This window comes from Haemaphysalis longicornis, unplaced genomic scaffold (genome assembly GCF_048455015.1).
Source record: "Haemaphysalis longicornis isolate Haplotype H1 unplaced genomic scaffold, Haemaphysalis longicornis Haplotype H1 scaffold_7, whole genome shotgun sequence".
NCBI classification, from domain to species: Eukaryota; Metazoa; Arthropoda; class Arachnida; order Ixodida; family Ixodidae; genus Haemaphysalis; species Haemaphysalis longicornis.
Genome location: NW_027526422.1, coordinates 27341551 through 27366554, shown reverse-complemented (window position 1 = coordinate 27366554; position 25004 = coordinate 27341551). Strand labels below are relative to the sequence as shown.

The 25004-nt window shown below is 47.8% G+C and overlaps 1 protein-coding gene across 1 annotated transcript in view; it reads right to left on the bottom strand.

Moving 5' to 3' along the window:
- Nucleotides 1-23629: 23629 nt before the first annotated feature.
- Nucleotides 23630-25004, bottom strand: part of LOC144147383 (uncharacterized) — a 54580-nt gene continuing 53205 nt past the window's right edge. Inside the window, exon 5 of the mRNA XM_077679506.1 lies at nucleotides 23630-24374. Coding sequence (XP_077535632.1) covers nucleotides 24095-24374 — 280 coding nt within the window. The 3' untranslated portion in view covers nucleotides 23630-24094. The remainder of the gene's footprint in view (nucleotides 24375-25004) is intronic.

Here is a 25004-nt window from a genome sequence, read left to right as displayed (position 1 = left end):
TTGATGACGGGACGGTCGCCATTAGTGGGGAATAGAAAGCTTCGCTTTAACGGGACACACATTCCCGCACAAGGTGGACACCTCGGCCGTTGATTGATTGATGGGGTTTACCGCGCCGACGCAACGCAGGCGACGAGGCGCACCGTAGTGAAGGGCTCTGGATTAATTTTGACCTCCTGGGGATCTTTAAGCCGAAATCTCGTACACACGGGCGTTTTTGCTTTTAGCCTACCGATTAGAAAATCGGACGCCGCGGCCGGGAATAGAACCCGCGTCCTACAACTCGGCCGTACTCCCTCTCGTCCAACCAGTTTCTCCTTGCTGCGCAGAATTCTTTACCACTACACGCAACCCCCCCTGCCCTTCCATTTCTCACATCGCCCTTCTCGAGACGCTCACGACGTCCGCCTTTGTCGCGCACTCCAAACCAGAACTAACTTGACGACCCACATTCTATACCACATCTCTCCATGTCAGTGTACCTACAACTGCCCCCCCCCCCCCCTTTTCGTGGGGCACCCCATGCCACTTCGTTTGGGAATACCCCCAACACCCAACGCCCCTCCCATTCCTATCCCTGGAGCAGTGGGAGTGCGAGCCGACCAACTCGCGTCCTGGAGGACGGGCAATTTTATGAAAATAAGGTCGACGGTAACTCCATGGGCGTGTGGCGTCGTAAGAACATAAATGATAACAGGCTGAGTCGGTCCTAGAATAGCATGGGAGAGACGACAGACGACAACTATTTTCTGCTAGTTAGGTTTCCTGCTTCATATCTAGGAGTGGACGTCGGATAAGGGGGGGGGGGGGGGTGCAAAAGGGGTACTTGCGCTTCCCGAGCCGCACCAAAACTCCCCCCCCCCTCTCTCTCTCTTCCATTTGAGCTTCCTTATTTTCCGCTGACATTGATGATCAGCAGCCTTCCAGGATGTTCATGGCGACCTCAACGTCTTTACCATGAAAATTCTGCCCATGACATTTTTATTTTAAAACGAAGTTTTAAAATAAATTTGCAGAACTACCTTGTGTATTTCTGGTTTACCTGCGCCTGGGTTTTTTCCTAGTAACCCCCTCGCCTAACGGCAGATGCTTTGCTGCTCAAGGGCCGTGTCAAATGTGTTTGAAATGTTGGCTTCTGTGCGCGTTGCACCGGGGAAACCTTCTGGTAAGAAGGTGCTGTTTGCAGTCGCAACATGTATTTCCTTTATCCGCGTAGGGTTGCTACACCTTAACTGAAAAGAATGAGGTTCTCGTGAATATGAGAATCCATTCCAACCCCGCGAGCCCCTGCTGTGTTCAGCGCAAAACGCCAGAGAGACCATCAGCATCAACAAACGCCCCCAACCCCTATTTTGCAAATCCGGCTGGGCGGCTCTGGGGGAATGTTCTAAGCATTTGCCGACTGTCACTGCCGTCAAACATTTTGCCCCCTCTTGCCCCCTCTCGCTGGCAGTTTTTCTCCGTAAGTAGACTCGCTACTTGAACACTGCGTCGCCTGAAGCCGTACTTGGGGTTCCGTTCCAAGAGAAAAATTTCATCACCCCTTTCCTCTGATAGCGACAGGTGAGTTCAGCCGTTGAGCTGGCGTAGCGTCGCAGACTCAATTACTAGCAACTTTTTCACGTAGGGCAGGCGTTAACATGACAAACAACTGAACAGGGTAAACAGAACAAAAGAAAAAAAGAGAAAAGTCCGGCTAGAGGGCGCTTTCCAGCCTCCGTTCGCCAAAGTGAGCACGCGTCTGCAAGCATCGCGGCGCTGTACTGCAATGCTAATATGGACATCAAAAGCTTACGTAAAAGAAAAACTCGATACAGTTAAGCTAACGAAGTTGACAAAAATTCGCAATTTTTCCTTACATGCAGGTTTTCGTTACATACAGGTTTCGGTTAAGGCTCGCGTGAGTGAAGTAGAAACGAAGCCAAAATGTTAGATATCAAGAACGATGAACTCACCCTTCAGGAATTTATTCCACAGTAAAAAAAAAAAAAAACTATGTGACTTTTGCCTGCTGCTTTTCCACGAACCTATAGTCACTACACGGCACTGAAAGAAGCAAGGTCACTTACCCATGTGACTTTTGACTGCTGCTTTTCCACGAACCTATAGTCACTACACGGCACTGAAAGAAGCAAGGTCACTTACCCCTGTATTCACAAACGTAACCTAACTATCACTTTTGGTTTTGACACTTCTCGGTGCCCTAACGCGTTTCAAGGGCCAAACGTATGCTGAAATGGAGCTTTTTCGCGAACTCGATGCTCTTTTCAGCAATCAAAATTAGTGCGAGGGTGCTAGCTGGGACACTGTACCGCGCGGCGACTTTTTCTTTCTCGCTGGCGAACACGCAATGTAAAATAAATGCGAGTTTTTCTTGAAAAGACAAAACTTTTCGCTTTCTGGTAGCAGAAATCACCACCGAGGAACCGACACCACTGATAGCAGTGGAGAAACGCGACTTCACCCCGACAGACAGGCCTAGCACATAACCGACACCGCACTCACACGTGGAAACGCACGGTAGTTGGCGGTGCTGGCAAAATCCGCTAATTAATGCCTTCCTCCAACCGATTTTTTTTCGAAAAAGTGAAAAAACAAAAAACAATGGCTCATCAACGTAGCGAATTCGTTACATCCAGGTTAACCGTCGCAACGCCTTCGTTACATAGAGTTCGCAAAAACATGGGTTCAATGGGGTTGGCAATGGGAAAATTGAAAAACTTCGTTAAATCGAGGAACTGGTTACATAAAGTTAGTTACATCCAGGTTTAACTGTACTGGTTTTAATGTTGTGCTTTGCTTGATAACGAAGGGTGAACTTTTCGAGTTGGTAGATGATCCTAAATGCGAAGATATGTCTACTACTATTGCCGACCTGAGCAGCCTCCACCATAGAAGGACCCCTCAAATAATTCCTCGCTGGTCAACTTCATCAGAAACAATAGTCCGTCTTCAGTTTTTGTCCTTAAGAAATATTTAGGTACAACCTGACTTTGGGCAAAGGACATGCCGAAGCTTGCCATCACCAATTAGTTTTTTCAATTATTCCATTATTTTTTGAAGACCCTTGCGCTTGGTCTGCGTGGCCCTGGCTTTAACGTGGCCCATGAAATCGGCCCGTTAGCTGTTTAGATAAATTATTTAGTGTTATTGTTCTGACGCTTTACTCGCTAAAGCATATTTAAGTTTGCTTAAGGGAAATCTGGCTTTTCAGTTCTAATCTTGCGCAATAGAAGGCCGCGTCCGGTTCACAACGGGAGGCTAAAGGTATTCTACAAATGAAGAATGCATCAGTAAGGAAGTGCAGCATGCACCGTCTTACTTTTACCCATTCTGCGCACTTCATTAAAATTTACATTTTAAATGGAGAGATGGAGCGTTTAAAGGTGCAGCAGCAAATGCTTCTCATGGTGAAAAAATTAGCGAGCATACAATAAAAATGGCAGAAGTCTTTACGGATCTATATTAAGTGAACGCCGAGACAGCAAAACAGCCTGGCGCAAAAACCAGTTGGCCGCGAATCATTGCACGCTACATGCACCGGCCAAACACTTTGGAACTCCAGAAGAATGCTCGTAGCATCTTCATCCCTTACTTGGACTCTCTGCTTTAAGCACTGGAAGAAAAATGTGAAGACACCCCCGCGTTTGCTTTACTTCGATTGCATCACCCAAACGGGTCGCGGGAACGAGCAATATTTCAAGACGAAGCTGTGCGAGGCAGTTAAGAAATACTGAAAATTAGATAACTTCAACTGTGAAGCTGAACTTTGGTGTCAATTTTGGATGAACACGGGCTTGAATGGATTCCAGGTGGGTCTTCTGATATTCACTGAACGGGCCTATCGCACCATCTGTCGCACTCTCGAAACGGCCATCATATTCCCGCCACGACGTTTTGTCTCGGCCGAGCGTTTCTTTGGCGCGATTTGGCATGGGAAAACTTGGCTTCTTTTGATGATGTCCGACAACCATATGTCTGGACGTGGTATGTTTTTACTGCATTGTGAAAAAGTTAAAAGGAGGGGCAAAGAGCGATCACATGGAAAACTTTGCGTAGCGCGCGCTGTAGGCTCATGACGCTTTTACGGATGAGGTACTCTAAGAATGGATTGGCACAAAGTACATGGCAATTTTTCGTAATCTTGCTTCGAAAAATCATTTAACTTTACGTCGTTATTTGGTCGGAGATAAATAAATGTTTCAAAAACTTGTTCCTCCTATCATTCTGTTTAATAAAATGTTACCGTTATGTAAGAGAATCGTTTCTTTTCCAAAGGTTTGAGCGTTTATAAACACTGAAACTCGTAACCATTAGGAACAGAAAAGAGCTTTCTTCGTTTTCTATATGATATCTAGAATTCGTGGAATTTCGCTTATATCATTCTACACCCCCCCCCCCCCCCCCTTTACCCCTATTGCAACTGGTTTGCCCCACCTCAAGACAAAATTCTGCCGACGCTCATGTATCTAGGTAACACAAAAGGCACACCTTATCGCGTGTGCCCGAGCAGCGCCGACAGCTCGCAGCTTTACGAGCCAAGAGAATTCCGCCTCTCCTTTTTTGAAACGAAGAAATTTTGGTCTGTCTGTACGTCTCTCTGTCTGTCGTGAAAGGATAAATTTATTATAAAAAAATCCTGGTATCAATGACACAACGCAACAACCAGAAACAATTAAACAAGTGCAGCGCCTCTTGCTACAAAACTAACAGAACCCGGAGACTGCCAATTACTGACGGGCGATTCCACAAGAGAACGAACATGCGTGTACACGACCATTTTTTGTTCATTCTTGTTTTTTTATTATATATGCGCGCAATATGGAAACCCCCGAAAATCAAGTTTGTTTTCTCCTGAGGTGCGTAGTTCGGGAGAAAAAAATGTTTGAATGTGCCCGGAGCGCAGCGGTGGTTTCGGCAACTGCAGATTTTTCCAAGTTTGCGTCTCTGTGTACGTCAAGGAGTACAAGGGGTGTGTATAAAATGTTTTGGGCCATAAACTAGACCAGAATGCTAATCCGTGTAACGCAAAATCAGCGCCCTGCAGCGAACAAAAAATTAAAAAAAAATCGTGAAATCGGCCCAGACGATAATTTGTTAGTGTTTTGACGCCCCCTATCTACATTTCTTCTTTTCTGAAAACCTTGTAAGTCGGCCATTTTATTGGCCATACGTATCTGAACACATAAACAAAAGATGGTGTTTGTAGAAAATTTAGAAGTACTAAAAAAATTGAATAACTTCGGCTCTTTTTCAGAAATTGCGCAAATTCAAAAGTCAATATAAAAAAAACCCCATACTCGATTTTCTTCAAAATTGCGAAAATAAGACTCCTTTACTTGGACAACAAAACTGTGGAAAAACATGTTGCATCATTTTGTTGGGAACAAAGTTATAAGGGGCCAAACTTGGGGCTCGCGCGACGCGTCTTTGCGCGCCGCGGTAAGTTCTGGCCGCTGTTGCCGGACGTTGCACGGGTGTACACGGGCGGTAATTCATATTCCACTGCCACATGCCGGCACGGTCAATCTCTTTCCAGTATTCCCAAACGAAAAAAACTATTCTGGAGATTCTTCTGTTTTAAATGCAGAGCATTTCAGTAAATCACGATGTCACTCGCGTTGGCGTCCGTAGTCCGCATCGCTCGTAGTCCGCATCGCTCCCCCTACACTAGAATAATACTTACCGGCGCCAGGTTTCGATCCCACGACTCTGCGGGCGGAACGCAAGGTGCACGTCGCTCTAACCACTGCGCCACAAAGCCGACACAGAGTAGAAAGTTACGAACGCGCCTTATATCCTTGACTCATTCAACCGTCGGCCACAGGTGCGCCCTCTCCCCGGCGTCCTCCTCGCCTTCTCTGCGCTCGCAACACCCTCTCTCGCCGCGTTCGGTTCGCGCGCAAGAACAGGTGGGGGCGCTCGCATCGCGCTCTCTCGCCGCGGTCGGTTCGCGCTTAAACCACATATGTCGTTCGTGCGCTCTCCGGTCGCTAAAATCTGTGGCGTGATCGTGACGTCAACATTACGCGTTCGTGTGGTGGCGCGATTTCGGCGCTATAACACTCTCTCGCGAGGGGCATTGGATTGGATTCGATTGGATTGGCTTGGCTTGGATTGGTTTGGATTAAAGTGGATTGTGTTGGATTGTGTTGCGTCATAGCCGCTACACGTTGCGTCATAGCCGCGGCAGGGGGTTCACGGCACGTTTCACGTTTCACCATCGACTTCATCGACAATGTCTACGCTGGAAGACAACAATTACAACAACAACAACAACAACAACCAATACGTAATCCATACGACTTGCAGGCGCGCACCCCGCGGAAATGCTCTGCATTTGATCGTGCCTCTCGCGAGGGGGATGTTTGCATAATGCGTCGACGCGGGCGACGACTGGATGGGAAACTTTTTTCTTTTTTTTTTTTGCCCGCCTCTGTTTCCCTAATTTGTTCTTTAACGAGCTAACTTTCTGGCCGATACCAGCTCGAAAGCACTCCTTTGCGAACGCCACTCTTCTTGTAGGGAAAGGAAAGAAGGATTCGAAACAACAGGAAAAGTTTTTCCGGTGGTTATATCGGGTAGAAGTGGTAGGAGTGGTCGAAATTTTCTATTATTATGGCGACCCGCCGCGGTGGCTCAGTGGCTAAGGCGTTACGCTGCTGAGCACGAGGTCGCGGGTTCGATTCCCGGCCGCGGCGGCCGCTTTTCTGATGGAGGCGAAAAGCAAAAACGCCCGTGTGTACGAGATTTCGGCGCACGATAAAGATCCCCAGGTGGTCAAAATTAATCCGGAGCCCTCCACTACGGCGCGCCTCATCGCCTGCGTTGCGTCGGCGCGTTAAACCCCACAATCAATCAATTATTATTATGGCGCTTCGGTCACAGCACGAGTAAATTACTGAAGGGATTTCAGTTTTTTCACAAGAATATTTATTCAAGCAAAAAGACACAAGTTTGGAAATTGGCTGTCAGACTATCATGATTAATTATTTACAGTCAGGAACACAGCAAAAGGCATACGTGTGGGAATACAACTCAAGTAAAATATTTATAATATCTGCACCACAGCTTCCTCGGGCGCTCATATAGTCAAGCACAGCCACTTCGCAGACGTGTAGTTTGCTCTGGAACGTTCGTACAGCTGATATTTCTTCTTGAAATGGCTGGCTGCACCGTCACTAACGTAAACAACGTAGCTGTATACAGGGGCACTTTCTTCCAGGCATTCGTGCGCCTTGTGGAGCGAGCGCATAGCATGCACGTGCGGTATCGTGTTGCATGTGATCGCTAACTACTGCGAAGCTCTGAACTGATTTTCTTGTAGTTACAACGCACGTAAACAGTGAAACCTGTGTTTTGTGCCAGTGGTACGACTGGACTTCATTTGGCAGAATAACTGTCCAATTTTCAGAGAAGTCGAAGTGCAGTACAATGCTTGATCGCCGTTCGCATCTTTTCGCTTCGTTTATGGCAATGGCCTGGGTCCGCCTAATAGAGTCATGGGAAATCCACTTGGTGACCCATTTGCCTAGCTCCTTCACGAATGCAGCTGGCGGTAGACTTTTTTATCAGAGAACCAATTTCCCATACAGCGTATGTGACGTCTTCTTCGTCCGAAACGCCCAAAGCGGACATGGTAAGGTTGTCGGCCATTGGGAATTGCCGGCACGCGCCCAAGAAACACTGCGTCGATGGTGAGGTGCAAAGACAAAGCTCCTTTAAGTTGCTCATTCTTCGGTCAACCCCTGTAACATTTTGCAGGGCCAAATCAGACAGGTCGGCATTCGCACAATAAACGCAGACGCACACTTCATGCTGGGGTGAGTGCAAGACTTGGGCGGGAATGAACTGTGGGTGGGTGAACGGGTCACACTTTTTTTTTTCAGAACAACATCCGCTAGGCTTCCCCTGCCACATCTTTCAGGATAAGAGTGTGCGGGTAGTCGAGCAAGCAAACACGCGCACAAATGCACGTGCAAACACTTAGGCACAAACGAAAGCATCCACCCATGAAAAAAAAAAAAAAAAAAACCTTTTAAGGGGAGGAGTCAAAAGCAAACAAAAATATGGCAAGAGTAAAGCAAAGGGAAGCATCCGTTGAGAGCCCATCAACCAGTGAGTTGAAGGACAGAAAAGGACGGGGCAGTAGCCTCCCCTTACTGCAATTTTCGTACGCAAGCGTATCAAAATCGCTAGTAATACTGTAATGTACGCTTCGCCTTTGTGATATGTAACTAAACAATAGATATACGGCAATAATATGACAACAGACCGGAATTTAATAATACGTCAAGAAGCCAGGTACCCGACCGCACCTGATTCTCATTCCAGTAAAATAGGTTCGCGTGCACGTGGCGTCTCCGAAAAGCCTCCTACGGCCTCGTAAGCCGTGGTGCAGGTGTTTGTTTCCTGGTTAGTTATTTTTAAGGTCGTTCTCTCATGTTTGCCTCAAAGAAAGCGGTGGGATACCCTGTACTGACGCCAGCGCACCATGCACCACCAGCGGAAATGCGCCCGTCGTGGTGGGGAACTGATTAGGGTCTGAAGGTCAATCCATTCCCTCCCTTGTAACTGCCCGAGCGCCATCTATTTCGGTTGCCTGCGCATCGGAGGAACCTTTGTTTTTTTTGTTTTGCATCCCGCAAAACACTGGCGCCGCAAAGGAGCGCCTTCGAGCTGATATCGGCCAGAAAGTTAGCTCGTTAAAGAACACATTAGGGAAACAGGCGGAAAAAAAAACAAAAAAACAGAAGAATCTCCAGAATAGTTTTTTTCGTTTGGGAATACTGGAAAGAGATTGACCGTGCCGGCATGTGGCAGTGGAATATGAATTACCGCCCGTGTACACCCGCGCAACGTCCGGCAACAGCGGCCAGAACTTACCGCGGCGCGCCAAGACGCGTCGCGCAAGCCCCAAGTTTGGCCCCTTATAACTTTGTTCTCAACAAAATGATGCAACATGTTTTTCCACAGTTTTGTTGTCCAAGTAAAGGAGTCTTATTTTCGCAATTTTGAAGAAAATCGAGTATGGGTTTTTTTTATATTGAGTTTTTAATTTGCGCAATTTTTGAAAAAGAGCCGAAGTTATTCAATTTTTTTAGCACTTCTAAATTTTCTACAAACACCATCTTTTGTTTATGCGTTCAGATACGTATGGCCAATAAAATGGCCGACTTACAAGTTTTTCAGAAAAAAAGAAATGTAGATAGGGGGCGTCAAAAACACTAACAAATTATCGTCTGGGCCGATTTCACGATTTTTTTTAAATTTTTTGTTCGCTGCAGGGCGCTGATTTTGCGTTACACGGATTAGCATTCTGGTCTAGTTTATGGCCCAAAACATTTTATACACACCCCTTGTACTCCTTGACGTACACAGAGACGCAAACTTGGAAAAATCTGCAGTTGCCGAAATCAGCGCTGCGCTCCGGGCACATTCAAACATTTTTTTCTCCCGAACTACGCACCTCAGGAGAAAACAAACTTGATTTTCGGGGGTTTCCATATTGCGCGCATATATAATAAAATAACAAGAATGAACAAAAAATGGTCGTGTACACGCATGTTCGTTCTCTCGTGGAATCGCCCTGACACAGAAACCCATAAACAGCTTCAAGTTGATTTAAGAGAAAAGATTAGCACACAAACAATTTAGAGTTGCTGACAACCAAAAGATAACATGCGAGGGAAACAAGTATGCAAAAACATTCGCTTCTAGAATTCAGCAATATACGGAACAAGGTTGGTGTTAATGTCACAACGAGTACTGTAGCGCACTAACACCCAAATGTATACCAAAATCAACTGTAAAAACGAAATTACCTAAGGGAAGAGGTCTGGAAAGCTGTAACGAATAATAACCCTTTTGTTCGACACCTCCATAAACCGAGTCACCCGGCCAAAGTTTTATATACCCACAGCCAAATCTAAACGTGTGAGTCCGTTGGAAATGTTCATACCTGTCAACATTATTGAACAAGAACAAGGCATTACGCAAATATAACACAAGAGATCAATACATAAGTAATATTTGCAGTGTTCGTTTATTAAAAAATTGATAGATGCTTGGTTTTTGCGGTAACAAATGAAATTCTACAAAAAAAAAATCACTCCGTCGCCTGCTGTTGCCCGCGCCACTATAGCTCCTGGTGGCAGTTTAAGAAATCAAACAATAACAGCAACGAAAAGTTTCACTACATAGGCTCCGCGTTCTGTTCGGAACGCACGTGGAGTAGGGCAACGTGGTTTATAAACGTTTGAGTACGGTTTTTCGGAACACGCGTGTCTCCGCCGTGCGACAGCAGGGCATCGAGTCACCCGTCTCGGAGCAGTGGAACGGGGTAAGTTTAAATTGTCTTGAGCAAACCTAGCGTGTTGTCTTGAGAGGAACGAGACGGGATAAGAACAGCATAAGAGGTGAGCGGGAAAGAGAAGGCAGGCATTTACTTGGCAGGGGCGCCAGTCGGATATTCGCAACAAAAAGAACAGATACCAGATAGGCTGCCATTTTTTGATCTATTTTCTTCGGCTCTAGTACACATCGTGCTTACTCATCTTTCACAGAACTTTCCCCGCCCGTAAAAGAACGACACAGCTATAGGCGGTCATTTAAAGGGACCCTGCAACACGTTTTTGCCACTTTTTTCTAATCCACATTTAAATGGTTTCGGGCTCTAGTCTACAAACCCACACAATACTTAGAATAAGGGATCACAAAGTACCTCAGCCAAAAGGTACCGCTCTATGCGTAACAGATAACTTAAAAAGTTGAGCAAGATATCTTTCTCTCTCTACCGGTGTTGGCGTTCTTGAACGCTCGAATTGCGTCATTGCAGCGATGTAGCGGTTAATGGCCAAATCCCTTTCAGTTGCAGCACAGAGTTTCACACTAATATATACTAGAGGGAAATCTGTCGCTGCAGTCGCGGGCCGCCGTAGGCGGCGCCATTGCTGCTAGTAACGTTCCTCGCCTGCTTGGCTTAGCTAGCCATGTGGCTTCTTTTTTGTCTCGAAGCCAAAATCAACAAAAAAGGGTGACTTTTTTGTCTTGTTCATCGTGCATGAAGCTTCTACATAATCACTGACAAATTAACCTTTTGGGAGGTTCAATTTTATGATAACAAAACAAATTTGATGAACCTTCTACAGTAATATTGTTGCTTTTCTGCAGCCAGGGCCAACTTTTCAGCTTGTTCTTGAGCCATGCCAAGGACAAGTGGACCGTGCCTGCCCGGCTCATGACGGAACACTCGCCGAAGCGCGGCTCCCCTAGACAGTTTCGTCAGATTTTCCTCTAGTATAATTAGTGTGAAACTCTATGAATTGCAGCACTAAACGCATTTGATAGCCACTTAAGAAAGCCGCAAAAGCAAAGCAGAAACGTAAGGCGGATCTGCTGCGACGAGCAAACCACGCGGTGCCGCTCCGTGCTTGCGATAATTGTAACTTTCGCAGTGCTGCCACGCACGAAGGAAAAAAAAAGCGAAAGTGTTTATTGGAGGTGTTGCAGTCTGTCCAGTCCCGTTCCTCAGCGTGACGCCACGCAAATGCCCAAGTGCACGCCCATCGTAATTGCCCGAAAACGCTTCTCGCCGGCGACACAACAAAGCCCTGCATTGCTTCTTTCCTGACAGGCCGCACGACTCAATCAGCGACACTCGAAACGGGCTTAGAAACAAGGGCGTGACAGGTGTTGGTCACGTTTTCAAGACGTAATCGCGACGCATTTTCACAGCAGTCCCCCTGGTTTCAACATGGAGGGGCGTCACGTACCGATCAGAGCAAAGCAAAATCGTGAGAAATAAAATGCCCCTTCGCGTGGGAGCAGAGATTGAGCTCTCGTTTCACCCTGATGACAAACGTGATCCGGACAAAACAGCCCTGGAGTAAACCTCGCTTTTAGTCTTTCACTACTGTTTTTATTTTCATTATTTGTTGTGACTTAGTACATGTTTTCATGTACGTTGCGTCCGGTCCCTCGTACGTGCCTCAGCGTTTTGTACGCGCGTAGTAATTAGGCAACGAGCTTTGGAGTAGTTTTCGAGGCTTCGTAGTAGCAGCTCCGCCTGAAAAAACAGCCGAAAAAAAGATGGCAACGCAAATATTCCTGACTCGAACAGGACATTAGCAATGGTTAATAGTAAGAAAACATACACATGAATGACGAGAAAAAGAGAAAAAGACGTTTCGTGACAATGATTTTCACGATAAGCAAGCATTGCATTTCGCCTATATCTTCTCGTTACCTTCGAGTTGATCCTAACTTTTCTGCTTTAGGTCGCAGGAGCAAAAATATTGCGGCAGTAGTGTGTGTGCGTTTAATTAAGTTAATGCCTGCTTCCCAGCCCATAAATTCAAATCACAGTAATCTAGGTCGCAACTGCGTTCATTTCAGTGGGCTACCAACTGCAGTGAATAGCTGTAAAAAATCAAGTAATCACCGTCTTACAACTTCGCTGGGCTTAGAGTGACTTGAAAGCGCCGCCTAAGTGGCGGCAATGAAAATTAAGCGAGCTTGAAAGCTCCGGACTTTCAAGGAGGTTGACGTGCAATTAATGACAGTGGCCAACTTTTCGCGACAGTTGTACTCCCCACTAGGCTTTTACGGACCTGGAAGCATTAATATTAAAATAATTCTCCTACAGATACAGTCTCTAAAAAATGAGACGCATAATAGAAGATTCTAGACGTCTCATTAAAGACGCTTTGCGAATGAAGTTTTCACTGGAGCCTAGGGTAAATTAGTACAAATCGTCACTTGGGATAAGCGAGCACCACACACGCACTTTCGTTCGCGAACTGATTTCTCATTTTCGGACGAGCTTTAAAGCTAACGGTGCAGGACATAAGAAAATTATAATGCTAGTCGTAAGAGCAACATTAATTGAACGGCTAGAAGCCCCGGGGTTGGTTTTCTGCCCATGAATGTAAAAATTCAGGGTAGCTTGCACTCACGCTCAAGACTTGAATGGCGAAGCTGTTGTGGGTGATAATTGCCGGACACATACTTAAGTTCACTATCATCGTTTATTTGCGTAGTTGTGGTTCTAGTAATCGTCGTTATCTTCTTCTCAACGAGTGGTGGATGCAAGGTCGTCGTCAGCATTGTAGACTTCCACCGGCTATTCGTCGTCGACTCGAGGCAGCGATGGCGGGATCTGCGAGTCGTCTCGGGGAGGAGTAGCAGACTTGTAGCCACATCTCCAATTATCCAAAATGGCTTCTAGAGAATGCGGCGGCCGCGGTGACCTCTCCCAAGCAGGTTTTCCTTTAGACGGTATACCGCGCGCGAGGGCTCTTCTACGGCACCGAGCGCGTGCGCACGATGACACAAGGACGAACGTACGAGGGGCGTACGCTATGCCGTGTCTTGCTCGTTTCGAGCAAGCGTTGCCCCGATTATGGTGAACGCTGGAGTTTTTTTTTCTTTTTTTGCAAAAGCCACTGCAGGAGCCGGTGACTCGGAGGTAGCCGCGAGGAAGGCGCTCACGAGCGCTCGGCATTTTCTTGGTATTTGTTCCTGTAATACCGATCTTACGGCCAGTAACAGCAGATAAGCTGTTAATAATAGTAACATCGCCGAATTTTTTTTACGTGCAACTATCTCGGTTTTTTGTATGCTGAGGACCCTTTGTTACCACAACGCGCATTCCGGTTCTTCTTTACCACACCCTTCTTTAGGTGCAGGCTGGATGGGTGGAATTTTATGCTCTTCAACATCGCTGTTCCGTTCTGTGGGAACTTTCACCACCACCACCACCATCATCACCATCATCACACTCAGGTTAACTGCAGGACAAAGGCCTCTGGAACCCTCCACGCTGACTTTAATTGCGCATTACTCTCTAGAAAGCGGTCTAGCGCGAGCAGTTTAGAGCCGTGAGCCTGCTCTCCTCACCCCACGTGGCCTCTTCCGCCTTCATAAGGAGCCAACCAGCTTCAACTTGAACGGTTTATTTTCAAGATGTCCCAAGCTACGAATATCCCACCCTCTACTCCCACTTCCCCCACTTGACCTAGCGTCTTCCTGATGTAATAAGGGCTATCTCCTCCTCTCCTCCTCCCATTGACCACCAACCGCTCCTGTTCTGCGCTGCTCGAGTCCACAGCTTACCCCCCGATTTCTTTATTTTATCCCCCCATTTTGTTATTGGCCTTCTCTTTCTTCCAGACCCATCTCTTGGTATCCACTCTGTTACCCTAATTGTCCACCGGTTGTCAGTTCGTCTCACTACATTGCTAAACCAAGTACATTTTATTTTCTTTATTTGAACTTTGATATTGTTACGAACAAGTGGACAATCCCCGATGTCCAACCACAGGCGAAGACGAGGAAGTGGCTGACGCGCAGCCGGTGTGAGCTCGGCGATAGCCGCCATGTAAATAGTGTCAAATACATCATTCGCATCTCATGGTTCATGTCCTGTGCCACGTAACATGTTTGGTGGAGTGTGCGGGTTTCTCCCCGTCCTGGCCCCAGCGTCGCTCCGTCTCGTCACCGGCGCAAACATCGAGGGTACGCGGGCCGTGTCGGGCAGCCCCAGCCCCTCCGCGACCAGCACATGACGATACCCCCGCCCCGTGTCCCCAGCCCGTGAGAAGCCGATCAAGAACCAAGACGCGACGAGATGTGACCAGCGAAGACGTGTCGCCAGCCGTGTCCCCAGCCTTTTCGTCCGGTACGGTTCTGTGCACCCTCATCGGTTCGTCGTGGCCTTGTGGGCGTCGATGTTCGGGGACCAGTCGACATCGGAGACCGCCATCGTCATTTTCCGTGGAAAGGACTTCAGTGTTTATACACATCACATCTCATCCTCACCGCACCCATCCATTCACGGTGACCGAGCACGACCGGGACGGTCGTCTTTGGCCGGGGGGTGATGTTACGAACAAGTGGACAATCCCCGATGTCCAACCACAGGCGAAGACGAGGAAGTGGCTGACGCGCAGCCGGTGTGAGCTCGGCTGTTGTGTTGTGTAATGTGGTTCTGTTTATGCCACCAGGTTGCGCACAATGCTAAGGTGGCCAATTTCCAGCATCATCATCAGTAACCGCAAGCCCGGTTATAAATAGCATGCAACAAGAATAAAGGCTCTTTTAAAATGCAGAGCATTTCTGTAACCCACGATGTCACCCGCGTTGACGTCCGTCGTAGTCTGCACCGTCGTTGTCCGCACCCCTCCCCCTACACTATATATATAAAAAAATACTATCCGGCGCCAGGTTTCGATCTCTCGACCCTGCGGGCGGAACGCAATGTACATGGTGCTCTACCCACTGCGCCACAAAGCCGACACAGAATGGGAGGCAACGAACGCGCCTTATATCCTTGACTCATTCAAACTACGCCAAGAAGCTGCTGATACAACGCATTCACTACCACCAACTCCCCAAACACTAAACGTTAACGCAGTACACCCACCCCCTATGCGACGCATTTACTCGAGTCCCCCTCGCGGGGAGATGGGCCAATTTTTTCCGTGGGTACGAGGTAGCGTCTGCGTCTCTCTGCCATGTGTGGTGACTCGGTGGGCGGCGGAATGCTTCGTACCCACGGAAAAAGAGCCTTTATTCTTGTTACATGCTATTTATAACCGGGCTTGCGGTTACTGATGATGATGCTGGAAATTGGCCACCTTAGCATTGTGCGCAACCTGGTGGCATGAACAGAACTACATTACACAACACAACATCCCTTCCTCCCAAAAAGAGGCACGCACAGTCACTGCATAGTCTCATAATTCATATTCAGCCAGCCACGCAGGCTTGCGTCGATCTCTGGTAGATCGCCGTGGAGCCTTACTTTCAGCACTTGTCTCAGTCCCTCCCGACACGTTCCTTGGTACACTCATGTCCATGACATCAACACTCGGCACACCAGTACTTGCAGCTGAAGTTGGAACTGCCGTTCTGTCGGTGCTGGCCGGGGTAGCAAGTGGCTGGAACATCTGGGCACTCGGGGGCTGTGCTGCGGTGGAGCCAGGAGTCCCAGCGGAAACGCAGGTTGCCTCTGTCGCAGGATTCCAGGAGGCAGTGTATGGAATCAGCCGCTCACGATTCCAAACGCGACCGTCGCTCAGCTCGTACGTGTCCTCATGTTGGCGCCGAACCACGGTGAAAGGAGGTGAATACGATGGGGAACCCTTTGACACATGTCCCGGTAGCTTAATCCGAACTGCTTGTCCTGCGCTCAATGACGAATGTTTGGCTACACGACGTCGATCCGTATAGTGCTTGCTTGCAAGCTGCTTCCGAGTTACCCTTTGCTTGACGGCTTGAAGCTCCACGCCTTCGACCTCAGGAACACTTCTAGTCGGTCCTGCAGCGAGATCGAGTCTGGTCCTTGGGTGACGGCCGTGTAGGAGAACAGCAGGTTTCTGACCCGTAGTTGCATGCGGGGTGCAGCGGTAGATCCCAAGGTACTCTGTGACAGCCTCCTTCAGTGGGCGGTGTTCCTCCAGACACACCTGAACGCAGTCCTTTAACACACGATTAAACCGTTCCACTTGTCCATTTGACTGTGGATGATAGACTGCCGAGAATGTGTGGTGGATACCTCTATTGCGCAAGAATTCTTCAAACTCGACGGATGTAAATTGTGGCCCATGGTCACTCACTATCTCCTTCGGATAGCCTTCACGGCTAAATATACTCCGCAAAAAGGACATGGTCGTCGCTGAAGTGACGTTGGAGGTGAACCCTACTTCTGGCCACTTGCTGAAGTAGTCTACTAAAGTTATGGCAAAACGACAGTCCTGAGGAGCCCTTGCGAAAGGACCAACGATGTCGATGCCTATCTTCTCCCATGGTGCTGAAGGAAATGGTACTGGCTGCATTAGCGGCAGAACTGACTTTGCTGATTTGTCAACAGACTGACAAACGGCACAAGACTTGATCAGCTGTTCGACGTGCTTGTTCATGCCAGGCCACCAGTATTTTCCTCGGAGTCGTTGCTTTGTACGCGTGATGCCTGGGTGTGATTCATGGGCTATATCCAGAAGTCTGCTCACCAACGAAGAAGGTACCACGAACTGTTCCCCTCGGAGCAGCAGGTCATTCATCACTGACAGTTCGTCCCGAACCCTGTTGAAAGGCATTGCTTCTGGAGGCAGCGTCTTGGCTGATGGCCACCTGGACGTTGTCCACTGCCTCACTTGGCAAAGTACAAAATCCTGCGCAGTTGAGGTTACGAACTCCTCGTGAGTTAACCATGAAGAAACAAAGCAAACAGCATCTTCCGGCTCCGGACGGGCTCCATATTTCTCCTGCGGTAACCGGGAAAGGGCATCTGCGAGAGTGTTTTCAGTGCCCTTCTTGTATTCTATTGTGTAGTTGTATGCCAGCAGTCTGGCATGCCATCTGGCAATCCTGAAAGGTTGACGGCCCGCTCCATTTGCACCGAGCAGCGTCACCAGTGCCTGATGGTCTGTACGTAACGTGAAGTGCCTGCCCCAAAGGTACCTTTTCCAGTGCTCATATGCCCACATGCAGGCTAGTGCTTCCAGTTCGCCTACAGAGTACTTGGCTTCAGCCGGTGTTAGGCGCCTTGATGCAAAAGCGATGGTATGCAAGTCGGGATGTTGTGTTGTGTAATGTAGTTCTGTTCATGCCACCTGGTTGCGCACAACGCAAAGGTGGCCAATTTCCAGCATCATCATCAGTAACCGCAAGCCCGGTTATAAATAGCATGTAACAAGAATAAAGGCTTTTTTCCGTGGGTACGAGATAGCGTCTGCGTCTCTCTGCCACGTATGGTGCGCGGCGGATACAACATCGGCGATAGCCGCCATGTAAATAGTGTCAGATACATCATCCGCATCTCATGGTTCATGTCCTGTGCCACGTAACAATATCTTCTTATCTAGTTTGTTCTCTGATCCTGGTAGCTTGTTTCCTGTCCCTGCGTGTTATTCTTAACATTTTTCGTTCCATGGCAGGTTGAACCGACCTAAGTTTGCTTTCTAGTTATTTAGTAAAACGCCAAGTTTCAGCTCCGTATGTCATCACCGGCAGTATGCACTGGTTGTAGATTTTTCTTTTGAGTGACAGAGGTAGCTTGCTTTTCATTATTTGGGAGTGCTTGCCGAGTGTTCCCCAACCTATACTTCTTCTGCGCGGGATTTTTCTCTCGTGGTCGTGGTCAGCACTAACCATCTGTCGGAGGTAGTTATCTTCTTTCAATTCTTTTAGCGTTTGGTTTTCTAAGCTGAAGAGGACGTTTTTGGTATGCTTATTCCTGATTCATTTAGACTTATTCATGTTTATTTTTAGCCCCGATGTCATGCTTTCTAATTGTAGTTCCTCAAGCATTCTCTGCATGTGTTCTGCAGTCTCACTCAGCAAGACTATGTCGCCCGCAAATCTCAAATAGCTGACGTATTCCCCGTTTATCCTTAATCATATGTTTTCCCAGTCCAGCTTTCTGAACATTCCCGCCAGACATTCTGTGAATAATTTTGGAGAGATGGTATCTCCCTGTCTTATTCCATTTCGGAAGGAACTTCATGAACATTAAATTGTTGTGTTGTATAAGAAAGAATTGCTCCGTCTCTTCCACACATTTTCATTTCTTGTTCTGAAATTTTCTGTCGATTCTAATTTATCGCGCCCAATTTAGGAGTCTCCTTCAGGACAAGCACGTGTTTAATTTAAAAATAAAAACTAGGAAGAACAATCGGAACGCCAACGCGGCCCTTCTGGCGTATTCTGTCCGGCTTCTTGCACATCGTAATATCATGCAAATCTCAGCTGAGGACATTTGTTTGCACGACGGAAGTAAGGATGCAAGAAGACAGGTCTCAATATTAAACCAATGTTTTCTTTAGTTTTTCCTCTTTTTTTTTTCTATTCCCGACATGATTGACGGAACGGCCTTAAATTAGAACTTAGAGGCCGCCGACTCCGCGCGACTGTGAAAATTCACTGCTCGCAAATCGTAATTTTCGCAGAACGAAGCGAACTGGTTAAAGAACGTCAAGGGGTCCACTTTTGTTATCAAAGCGGTTAGTATTGGAAGGTCCAGAAAGTTGCAGGTTGCGTTGCGTAGATTTCTGTCCGTGAGAATAAATGGGAGAGAGAGAGAGAGAGAGAGAGAGAGAGAGAGAGAGAGAGAGAGAGAGAGAGAGAGAGAGAGAGAGAGAGAGAGAGAGAGAGAGAGCAAAGATGTTGAAGGACGCACAGTTTTCCGTTCACCAGAGCTGTGGCGACGTTTCGTTGAACTACTGACTTCGGCGGTGCGTCGAATGCGAACCTGCAGGTGAACGCACATCGCTCGCGAACTGCCTTCGACTCTCTCGTACCTAGCTCGGTGACTCCGCAATTACCGTTGCCTCTCTCCATCCTACCAGTAGCCGAACCGAGCCGCCCTCCCGTCGTTTAATGCGAGTATCTTGTTTCGATTCGGCCGACGGCTCACGGCGCGCCCTAATTAATCCCAGGTCGAGTCGCGTCGAGTCTGGACCACGATTCAATTCTGCACTCAGGCAGATCAGCGCAGCCCGCTCTGCATAGGCGTACGATCATCACTGTCAAGTGTCAGAGCTAGCGTTCAACGAATTCGGCTCGGTGGTCTGTTTGCGAAGCCAGCCGTTCGCTTCGTCTCAGAAAGCGGCCCGGAAATCATGCCTGAGAGCAAAGAGGAATAACACGACGAGAGTTAATTGGTGGAGTGGGGCCAACATCGCTAAAAGGCGTTTTCAAGGGACGCTGTGATACTCGAAAAAGTGAGTCAGCACACTTATTAGAGATTAAAAGGGAGGAGGATTCCACGAAACTGCAATCGAGAAGACTCTGGAAAGAGAAATCTACTCCCGAAGCGATATGGTGGCAGAGGATGCATTTCGCATTCTGTGCGCCTACTTAAATACTAAGCGATGAAAAACCATGTTAAGCGTCACAACTGGGGCAGAAGGCGTTCTAGCCGGAGGAGACTACGTCTGAAGCTTTGTTATACCTTTTTGTGTGGTGGAGGCAATTGCTAAAACAGAGAACGTCTTGCCCTTGTTAAAATGTATACTGTGCTTGTACTCTCCGAATGAAAGCAGCCTTATCAGCGTTTCAGATAGCCGCCATGTTCGGTGTGACTAAATATATGAACCTCTGTTGACACCAGCGTAGTAAAGGTAAATATTGTGTCAACAGATGACGCTCCTTCGACACCTGGACTTACGAAAGAAGTGCGATAACGAGGCAGTCCACATAATAGCTGAGGAGAAGCCGCTTTGCTCAGGCCCTCGAAAGTTGTACCGTCTGTTTTTAAAGGGAAAGATTTCTGATCGGAACAGATGGGGCCCTGCCAGAAAACTAATGCGCTTCTCCATAGACCGGTTGGTCGACCGAAAAGCTCGACCTCTGGACACTAGGCGCGCGTTAACCGGGCTTCCATAGTAGCGGAACGGTTGTTCGAAAATCTCTTAAAAGGAACGTTCTAGATAAGAAAATGCATGCATCGATCATCAAGGAGTACAATAGGATGCCTTTGTCTCATAGATAACGTATCGGTATACATTTCGATCATCCGCAGATGCGTTCACTTAGTGAGCGAAAAGTAGTCGCATGGGTTCGTTCTTCGTTCTTCGTCTTTGATGAACGTTTGAGGATTGATTGAACGTATAGCGAAGGTTTTGATTCATTTTTGACGCAGTTTTAATATCAGGAGCCTTTGGAGCTTCTCTCAACTTTCTTTAGGAAGGGACGGCGAGGTTTATTGCCAACATTTCTAAACATTGCAACAGCGAGGAAGCTATTCCTATGTTGAATCAAGCCACAATACTTGGCAGGCCTTTACTAGAGCCTTTTTCGTTGTGCCGTTTTAATGTTGACACTTTATGCTCGGTCGTCTGCAGTTGTGCAGAAATAGTTTCACGAGGGGATCTTGTGAAGAATACATGAGCAGTTATTAAACAGGCGATACAACGTCAGGCTGATTTTATTCAAAAAACATCAATAAATACATATACAATTACGCATGGGTGGTGGCCATGTCAGAGCTCTTCTCCAGAGGACATACAACAGAATCAAGATTTATCTTACTCAATGCACCATAAAACACATCCGCGTGTGTCATTCGTCGCTGTGCACCGAGTGAGTGACCGTTGCACCCGACGGAACAAATGTGCATTTCTTTATTAGTCCTGGTTCTGGGCAAAGTTGTTAATTCTAGTGCGTCGTATCTCTCTGAATTCCCAGTTTTTATCGTTCTTTTTTGTCAGTTACCGTTTATATAAACCATTGCATGTTGCAGGTAATTTTAGTAACACTTGCAACAGCGCATCCGTGAACACGTTTGCGCTAAGGACACATTAAAGGGACCCTGCAACACTTTTTTCAACTGTTTTTGAAATCTTAAGTGCTTGTAGAACGTAGTCACCCAACACACCCAGTACTTAGATTAGGGGGTCGCAAAGTACCTCAGCCAAAAATTACTGCTCTATGCTCAGATAACTTGGAAACTCGTTCAAAACATTTTTCTGTCTGTCCCGATCTTTACATTCTTCGACGGCCCGAATTACGTCACTGAGGCCACGTAGCGGCTGTTGGGCGGTTTTTCTTCAGTTGCAGCAATGAACGCTTTTCGATAACAACTTAAAAAAAAAAAACAACGAACAAAGCAGAAACGGAAGTCGTAGCTGGTGCGACGCGCAAATAACGCAGTGTCACTCCGTGCTGGCGATAACTGCAGCTTTCGCAGTGCTTCCAGACGCGAAGGAAAGAGTGGAAGCGTTTATCTAAAGTAGTGCTGCAGGGTCCCTTTAAACAATTTATCACTTTCTCCTTCGTTTTCTCCCCTCGTCTTTCTTATTGTCCACTGACATGTTATTGCCTTCTCTTGTACTGGAAATACATATCCCGTTTTTTCCCGTGTGCCCACTGAACTCGCTTTTTAATCTCTGCCATGCTCTTCCCGCTTTCTGGGCTATACTCTTGCGCACCCATGTCGTAACCACGGAGCAAGATATAAAGAGGAGCGCCGACTGTGGCCCAGAAAAAATCTTTTGCTCGGGCCGATAATGTCCATGCGCCGCCGGCCGCCCAGCTTTCCCTTTGCTCTCTTCCTCCTTCGTTCGCCCTCTCGTCGCTGTGCCTCTGTACAAAGCTCTTCCCTTCTTCGCTCTCCCCAGAGGCATCTTTTCTTGCGCAGCGACGTCTGTCTTATGCCTGTCCTACTACGCAGGAGGCATGCGTGCACGCACGGAATTTAAACACCCGTGCGCGGCCGCAATAGACGGCGCAGATAATCGCACGCCGCCGCATACATGGCGATCGCTTAATCCCGGAACGTTTAGTCTGACATTATGAATATCCACTAAAAATATTGCACTAACCCAGCACATGTAAGACGCAACTGAACGACGACGACTTCAGAAGCACCGAAGAATGAGCAAGAGTAATATGGAACGCCACAACATAGTCTAGCGTGATTCTGCTTACGACGAATCGATGCAGCGCAAAGGTTACCCTCTGTTGTTATCCCGCTCTCCGGCCGCGTGCTTAATTATTTATGCTGCTTCTGCGCACGAACAACGCTTACGAGGGTCGCCCGGAGACTCCATCGGCAAACGGCAATGATGCACATTTCTGTGCCAATGACTGAATTGGACGGCTGCCCTGTTGTATCAAGTGTACAAAAACACTGTCAGTTTGATAAGGAACCCAAGAATATCAAACGCATACTTCATTTTAACTCATGCCGCAACTTACCGCCCGATGTTCACTGTCGCTGTACGGTCGTGTTATCTCGTCGATAACACCGCGGTCTCCAAATAAAATGCTGCGATTTGTATGGCTGCAATTTTTTGCCCTACCAGGGTTCCCGGCGTTTTTTTTTTTTTTTCGTTAAGCGGCTGACCAGCAAAACAACCGGCTTGTTAAACCTTTTCTTTCGGCGAGTTATCGCGAAATGAAGGCTTGTGAAAAGACCGCACTGTCAGGGACTTGATCTTGAGCAGATTGCTACGTCGCGGGCAGTCGCGGGTGATGTTATCGCATTTCTGTTCTTTTCTGAAGAGCGTGTAAGTGCCGGCCCGTGTTCTAGACACACTCTGTTTTGGACGCAAGTTGCAGAACTGCGAGAAAGCTGAGGGAACTTTTATAATCGCCAGTGATCAGAACCAGTTGCTCCTTTCGCCTTTTGTAAAACCTGTTAAAACACAGCCAAATTGGTATTCCCAAATTTACAAAACGGAGCCACATTTTCGGCAAGCACCGCGCAAAAGGTAGTGTTTGTATAGCAGCCATATGTTTGTATGTGGTCTCTATATTTTGTTTTCCCGCCATGCAAACCAATCCTTAACGTATCTTTGCCGTACGGCCACTCAATTCCTTCGGGTCCGGGTTACCCGGAAGGTGCTGTCGAACAAGTTAATGAACTGTGCGAAGGAGGCGCGCAATGAACGCGAAGCGGCGCCAAAGCAGGCCCAAAGTAGTCCGTGCCCAAAACTGCCGTCGCCGAAGCAGACGACAGAGCCGACGAAATGCGTTCCGCCAACTCGCCCGCCGGCGCACGGGGAACGCCGGCTAAGGTCCCTTTCGCTGCGCCATCTACATTGTGCTCCGCGAGTTATGGACATTAAGAGCCCGCCGGAGAGAGCGAAGTCGGCGCTCCTGTTTATCTTGCTCCGTGGTCGTAACCTTGTTATATTTCCGACAGCGTCTCAGAGTGGCCACCTTTTCTCAACGTAAACACAAGATGCCTGCATCACACTCTCTGTGAAGTTTTCTGGCAGTTTTGAGTTGAAACAAACCTTGGCTGTTTTCCCCATCCTGTCTTTGCTTACATGCCTAAAGATAACGCAGGTTTATTCCCTTCTCCCGAGCATGAATCCCCAACCTCACCCACGTTTCCCTTTTAGTTCCATGCATGGCCCCTCCGGCGTTACATTTCGCTGTCGCTGGCATTTTACGCCTTGAGCTTTTCGCTCAGAGCTTACTCAGCGTGCTCTACGGAGTAGTACCCTACACAGCGGCCCCTTATTTCCGTGGTATATCCGGTGCTTCCTCGGTGTAAACAGTCATCCCTGCTCTCTTTTTGTCGTATTCTTTCGTGGTTGCTGCAACTGTGGTGAGTCTCGAACCCAGCGAGGCGTCCGGGGTGTCACGGTGGAGTCGCAGCGGCCGCCTGCACGTAGGTGGCTACGAGACTGGCAGCGGCGAGTGTCACGTGGTCCCAGGTCCAGAGGCGGCGGGCTGTGAGCGGGTGCCCGGCGGCCGCAGTTTGGTCGTTGCAAGTGGAGTCGTAGGTGTACGAGGCGCAGTGCTCGTGGATCAGCGGGCCGGACATCTTCTCGGTGTACGTGCGGAAGAAGTCGCGACCCTCTTCACCGCACAGCTCGGGCATGTGCACGTAGTAGCAGTGGACGTACTCGTTGAAAGTGCTGCACGGTTGTGGATGCCAGAGAGAGAGAGAGAGAGAGAGAGAGAGAGAGAGAGAGAGAGAGAGAGAGAGAGAGAGAGAGAGAGAGAGAGAGAGAGAGAGAGAGATGCATAAAAAGCCTTTAGTAGTTCTTGTTACAACATCAGAACTTGCAACTTAAAATTGGAAGTAACCGCGTCAACGGTGTAACTCTTGTTACACCCCCTATCATGCGGCACAAGCTTAGAAATTTCATTGCTATTAAACCGATATCTTTAATATTATGAATACGGGAAAGAATTAGCGGAACATTAAAAAAATGCTTTTGATTTAGTTGCTAGGATACGCGGATTAACTCTCCCCAGGATCATATTTTGTTTTCCGCTTAAAAATTGCATTTCACAAGAACTCGTGCAACTAAGCATTTTAATCGATAGATTAGACGTTTTGCAGTTCATTCACGGTTTTTGACGAAGAAGAATTATTTGTCTGCTGGGAAGCTCACTATGGAGCATGAAGAAATTCGGCCTTGATTCCTTATGCAGAGGTACTGGCAATCATCGCACGCCCGCACGCACGCACTCACGCACACACGCACACACGCAAACACACACACAGACACACACACACGCGCGCGCGCACATACACTGCA